The sequence below is a fragment of the Cibotium barometz genome, chromosome 3 (genome assembly GCF_041138505.1).
Source record: "Cibotium barometz isolate CiBa-2024 chromosome 3, ASM4113850v1, whole genome shotgun sequence".
Lineage (NCBI taxonomy): Eukaryota > Viridiplantae > Streptophyta > Polypodiopsida > Cyatheales > Cibotiaceae > Cibotium > Cibotium barometz.
The window spans coordinates 39,833,533-39,840,430 of record NC_141048.1 but is presented as its reverse complement, the minus strand read 5'-3'; the positions used below and the strand labels follow the sequence as shown (position 1 = coordinate 39,840,430).

At 41.0% G+C, this 6,898-nt stretch overlaps 1 protein-coding gene across 1 annotated transcript; it reads left to right on the top strand.

The window, feature by feature from the left end:
- Nucleotides 1-2,481: 2,481 nt before the first annotated feature.
- LOC147640051 (pentatricopeptide repeat-containing protein At3g09650, chloroplastic-like) lies at nt 2,482-6,210 on the top strand. Its single transcript, XM_086776554.1, has 2 exons — nt 2,482-2,850; nt 2,975-6,210. The coding sequence occupies exons 1-2, from the start codon at nt 2,754-2,756 to the stop codon at nt 4,834-4,836; spliced, it is 1,959 nt and encodes a 652-aa protein (XP_086632680.1). The 5' UTR covers nt 2,482-2,753; the 3' UTR covers nt 4,837-6,210.
- The last annotated feature ends 688 nt before the right edge of the window (nt 6,211-6,898 follow it).

Here is a 6,898-nt window from a genome sequence, read left to right as displayed (position 1 = left end):
GAAGGTACAGTGTAGGAGGCGGTGTGTGTGCAAGAACACAGTGTTGTGGTGTGGAACACCATCTTGTATTGAAAGGGTGATTGTTAGGGTGTTTCTATGGGTGGCTATGGTAGAATACCATAGCCACCCTTGCAACCCTTGCAATACCATTTTTTATATTGCGAGGGTGACTGTGGAATACAGTTGATGGCTTGGTTAATATTATGGATCTCGAACTTGTGATGTGTTAAGTCTCTAACTCTTCTTCCTGAGTAGTTGACAGAGATACAGTATATAGAACCGGAAGGGCATGCACTAAACCTAGCCAACAAAAATTTTATATATATATATATATATATATATATTAGAGATTACTCACTGTCACACGTATCTTAGAAGCTAACCTCATATACAATTAATACATCATTTAATCATTAATTCAAGAGAACACATAGCACCTGTACCCATTAATTTAAGAGACAGTATAATACACAGTTTAAAGCACGGGACAGAATTTCAGAAACAACCACACGACAAGTCCCCACAGGTAGCCGATATTAAAGGTCCATTACTTGCCTGACATGCATTAGGGCTAACATTCGCACAAATCAAAGGAGTAAAATCAGAAGCTTTTTCCAGAATATATATGTGTGGCATGCAAACAACAAGATGTGCATGCTAGAGTATACCCCAAGAAAAACATTTTAGATGGGATTCATAAAATCATTCTCCCATAAGCACCCACCCGACCTTCATGTGAGCAAAATACTTATGTATTAGAAATCAAACGGTTCCATTAATCACAGGTGTTAAGAGCCCTTTGCATGACATGCCAATGCGTTACTAGGAAAAACCGACGTAGTATTCAGAGAAATGCGACCAAAATCAAAGTCTATATGAGGCATGCAACAACAAGATGTGTATGCCCTAACATCAAAGAGCAAAATTTAAAAATATCATCAGGTAGCGTTAATCATCGATTTTAATAATCCTTTGCATGACATTAGGGAAAATAGTAGTAATATTCAAAGACATAAGAACATAACCAAAATCTATATGGGTCATGCGGCAACAAGATGCATATGGGTCATGCGGCAACAAGATGCATATGTCCAAAAATCACAAAGCCTTCGTACTTGTAATTAGCAAAAAGGGATTCAAGTAATCATTATCCCATGTGATAAGACTGCCATTGGTAGCAAAGACAATACATCAAACCCTTACAGAATAGTAAGTACTTCAAAGGATGAGCTCCCAGCCCAAGTAAGAATGATGGACATGGCCGAAGAAAAACCAATAATGCACAATACATGCTAAATGAGTTTGTGTAACTCACCCCATATGGTGTCCATTTTATAGTCGAGGCCGAGCAGAGGGTGCGTGCAGAGCGATTATGCGCATGCAGCCAGAGTAGCCAATGTAATAGCCAGAGGCGCTCAACCCCCAATATGGTAATAAAGCCAAAGATATTGTAGCCAAGTTAAAAGCCCTTGATAATGGTTATAAAAAAACTCTCAAGTCGGTTTGTGTGTGTGTGTGTGTGTGTGTGTGTGTGTGAGAGAGAGAGAGAGAGAGAGAGAGAGAGAGAGGCATTACATGTAAGATGCATTTATTTAAGAGTGAGCCCACCACACCACACCACCCCACCCATTAAAAATTAATTTAAATTATTTGTGTGTGTGTGTGTGTGTGTGTGTGTGTGTGTGTGTGTGTGTGTATAAATACACATATATGTGTATGTGTAGGTATATGTGTCTAAATATAATAAAACATGATATTATATATAATATATATATATCTATCTATATTATCTATTATGTGCAAGTTTTGGGGAGGGGAGGAAACACATGGTTGTTGGAAGAGGGCCACATGTTGGGGTAGGGGAAAGAGAGCGGAGGGAAGGAGCGACGTGTTGGGAGCAGAGAGAGAGAGGGGGGGGGATTAGAGGAAGAGAGAGAGGAGTATAGGGATATGTTGAGAGAAGAAAATTTAAATAAATAAAATAATATAAAATATAAAAATATATAATAAATAAGTATAAAATATATATATAATTATATATATATAATATGTAAACCTTTAATAAGTAAGGATATTAACTCAATATATATATATAAACATATGTATATGTAAGGATATTATTATATGTTTACATATAATAATATGTATAAACATATAATAATGTGTAAACATATAATAAGTAAAGATTTTAAATCAATATATATATCTATATTAAATCAATACTAATATATTATAATATAATATTATATATATATATAACAATAATAATACATAAGTATAAATAAGAAAATTAAATATATATATATATAATAATGATATATAAATCAATATACATATAGTAAATATACGATAATGTGTGTGACTTTAGGAGAGAGAGAGTGCGAGTGCATGTGCATGTGTACCTGTAAATGTGTGAGAGAGGGTTGTGTTTCTGCATGTGACAAAGATATATGTGAGACACACACACATAGATTGAGAGAGTCACACAAATACATACACATGCATAGATCATACACACGCACCATGGCGCAGGCAAGCACCTTTTCCTCTTGTAAGAGGCCGTGATGGCCATCTCGCAGGCAGAAATGAGAACAAGTGAGTATGCACATCCATGAATGGGTGGGTAGTGAAGAGGTTGAATGTACGATGGCAAAATCACCTGCAAGCCCGCTAGGTCAAAGCTGAGGTGAGGAAGCAAGTGCTAGGATGCTTCGGAGATGTAGAGCGTATACTTCTACACTAGCCTGTCCTCAATGGTATCTCTACAGCAGGTGCCGCCGACGGTTTCCGTCAACGATCCCGTCAGTGGTTCCGTCGGCTGCATTGCCGTACCCCAATCTCTCCATCCTGGTAAATCTTGCTCCCTCTCTCGCAGGTTTTTTTACGTCTGTTGCAGTAGATGACGCCGATGATCAGCAACCTTTGTTCACAATCGACCCAAAAATTCTGACCCTCAGACTCGGGAATTTTCTAGAACAAAAGAATGCAGATCAAGCTTGGCGAGCTCTGCAGAAGCTTAAGAGGGCAGGTGTCGACTTTCCAGAGAAACATTTGATCAGAGAATCGCTTGCCCTCTTTGCTGCCGGAGATGCATTATGCCTCCTCCGTGCTCACAAGATTATGTCTCGCCTCAATAAAGAAGATAAACTTGATTATGTAAGTGGAGACCTCCTCGGGTCCCTCTCTTTGGCATACGCCAAGGCAGACATGTTTGATCTCTCTGCAAATGCCTTTAGGTTAATGTTGCAAAAGCACTATTACCCTCCCTTAGCTTTATGGAAGGCCCTTTTGGAATTATGGGTGCAAAACCCCCGGGGGGCTGTCTATGTAGTTAAGGTTTTTCTTGAGATTTGTCGATACTGTAGCCATGCATCTCCTGAGCATCAGCCAAAAACCCTATCAGTCACACCTGATAAAGAGGCTTTTATCATTGCTTTAAGGGCATGTGCAGCCCTTGGAGAGTCGGGAAAAGCAGAAGAAATATTGAAGCAGATGGGCCGTTTCTCGCTTTCCCCCAACAATGCATGCTTCTGCTCATTGATGAAGTCACACGAAAAGGGTGGTAGCATTGAACATGTGAAGAAAGTTTTGCTTCGCATGAAGCAAGCACAGGAGGTTCCGGATCGCACCACACTGAATAGCTTGTTGACAGCATGTGTGAACATTGGGGAGGTTGATGTAGCTGCACAATTGGTGCTTTGCTGGAGTGGAAAAGTCAAAGGCGGCATAGGCAGTAATGGAGAAATTGGCTCATCCAAGGATAAAGCCCATTGTGAGATACATGAATCAATCAGAGAATGGAGGGGAGCTCTGGAGAGCCCATGTGGGGAGACATATACTCTCCTGTTGAAGGCCTTTTTGCAGAAAAGAAGAATTGCTGATGCAGCAAAGTTTCTTGGAAAGCTTTACCATGCAGAAGACTCTGAGTACATACCCTGCAGTTTTGCTATTGATGGTGTGCTCAAGCTTGGACTAAGAGATGAGATCAATGATATGTTGCAGGAGCTGGCCACCCAAAATACACCAGCTGAAAGCATGCCATATGGTATGCTAGTGAAAGCGTATTGTAAGCTACCTCAGCCCCTGAAGGCTGAGGCTGTGTTGCAAGACGCGAGAAGAGTTGGTCACCTGCTGGATATCGGGTGTTATGATTCTGTAATTGATGCATATAACCTCCTACAAGACTATGATTGTGTGCAACGTGTTTTCCGGTACATGAAACGCCATGGTGTTGTCCCCCTGGAGCCAACTTTGAACAAGCTTTTGGCTTTTTTTGAGAAACGTGGAAAGCCCTATCTGATGTTCAAACTGCTCGAAGCAGCATCGCGTGATCCTCCTCTAAAGATGGAGCTACAGCAGTGGAATAGAACTGTCCAAATTTTTTGTAAAGGGAAGCTCCTGTTTGATGCAAAGGCTGTTGTGAGAAGGATGGAGGAGGTAGGGTTCGATGTCGATGCTGACACTTATGTTTTCCTGCTAAGTGGGTATGTTCTTATGGGCAACAAGACCAATGAAATACTCTTGCTTTGGGCTGAGATCAAGGGGAAGCTTGTTCCAAAGCCTGGCAGCACACCTTTGAGACTCAATGAGGAGTTGCTTAATGGGTTTCTCACGATCTTTGTTAAATATGGCTATTTCAAAAATGCATTGGATGTGATTGCCAGGATGGAAGAGCGGAAGTTTTGGGTAGATAAACAAAAATACAAGAACATGTATTGGCACCTACATAAAGACTTGTATACAAGTAAGCATCGCTCACAACAAAGGGTTGACATGTCACAAGAACGACGGAAGCAGGTTGATGCATTCAAGATCTGGGTTGGTTTGCCAACATAGCTTGTCATGTCTAGAAGGCATGATTATGTCATGGGCCACTTGAGGAATATGATGTGCAGTCAGTGAACGGAAGAAGGAAGAGTTCTACCAGATGAGCTCTCAACACTATGGCAAACAAATCTTCTGATTTTGCTATCACTTGGTTCTTTCTAGTGCAGCTGCAGTATGCTCAGTCCAGCACTGCTGTGTTGTTTTTTCACTGAAAATTTGGTAGGTATTTTAAGGTTTCAGGAAAAAACTGGGCTGGAATTCCTATCCCTTTGCATGGGCTAAATGCAGCTTGCTGCTGGAGCAAGACTTGTAAGCAAGTTTGGACAAAGTTGGATGAATGATTATCATTGAGTATATATGGTCTAGCTGGTTTTTTGTTCTCTCTAAGCTTTTTTTGGGGATTCTATAAGCAGCTACTTTACAGCACCAGCAAAGGTTATCAATCAGAGGAATCGTTTCACATTACCATGGGGGCATGCAGACTCAATTCTAAGTTTTGGTCACATTTTGCAGAGAGAGAGAGAGAGAGAGCCCATGCTGCAAGTGATTGTTCTATGTACGAGTCATTCATTGTCATGGCCCCATGGGTCATAACAGTTGGTGTGCATATTTGAGTGTAGGTATATGCTGAGGGTGGCCCTAGTGTGGGGACACAGATTTTAAGTGAGTTACTCAGTTATGGACACTTATGGGCATGGGCTGGTGTGAAAGCCCATAAATATTAATAAGGGAGCTTTTATGCTATTACTGGATCCTAAGCATATATAAGAGAGTTAAGGGCTTGTATTGACCATGGTCTTCGCCCTTACCTTGGAGGGGTGGGCGGTGGTGGTATGGAACACTATACTGAGGTGTGGGACATGGTCACAATGTTTGTCTAGCGTCAAGGGCATATAGATTACTGCTTTCACAGCCATGGATAAAGGGACATGGAGATCGGGTGTGGCATAGGAACAAGTCCTTAGGATGGTGGAAAGGTAATTTGGGAAAGATATGGCAAAGCAAATTGCCTTAAAAACAAAGCTTTTTCTACGGACATGCCTCACGGGAGCGCTCTCGGTAGGAGAGTATTTGGCAAAGCGGAAAATTGTAGCTCCAAATTGTTGTGGTGCAATCATCACAGATGGAGAGTATTTATCATTTGCTGTGGGCATACATTGACACAAGGGATTTTCAGAATCATCTATTTTCGGATATGCAAATAAGATAACCTTGGTGACATTTGGGAAAATGTTTTAGATGCTTGGAAGATATCCTTCTGGACTGTAGGAATATGCTCTTTTCTTTGCCTAGGCGGCTATATAGATAATATGGCTGGATCGTAATTATGAGGTGTTTGCACCACCTCGGATCAACAAGTACATATACTTCCGTCGATCATTACTTCAGACATTGCATGACAGTTTTGAGCTATAGCAGATTGATCAGCAGAACTATTAAGTGTTTGTGTTTTTCCACTGTTTTTAGATGTGTGTTAATGAGAGCCTCTCACTTTGAGGGTTCTTGAACATAAGATAAAACATATAAAAAAAGTTTGTCTAGTGTCATGGCTTGGGGTTGCTGTGTAGGAGCTATGGTTGGGTGATGAGCTGCTAGCAGCCAGATCTCGTGTCTCGTTCTTGTGCGAGTTTGTGTGTAGGGATGCTCGGGAGATTCACGTGGGAGTTTCAATTGGTATTACACCAACTCCATCTCAAGGTACACTAGTATGCCTATTGTTTCTTGCTAATGTCTAGTTTGTGTAGAAGAATCTTGCTTTTGAAATGTGCGTAAATCTGTCCTAAGTTGAGGGGAAGAAGGCGATGCATTTTTGTAAAGGGATAGGAGGCATTGTTTTTTTTTTGTGTCTGTGCTTATATGTTGTGTGGATTGGGTGCTACGTGCATGTAAAACATGGACTGCTTTGTTTATGGCATGAAGGTTGCAAGCGCAAGAGACCTCTTATGCTTGGCTACCAGCATGGTAATGGTAGGTCATGGACAGGGGTCTCATGCACAATCCTCATGTGCACCCTACACATGTGTTGTGGAGGAAGACTGACGGACAGATCTATGGCTTTCTCCTCCTTAAT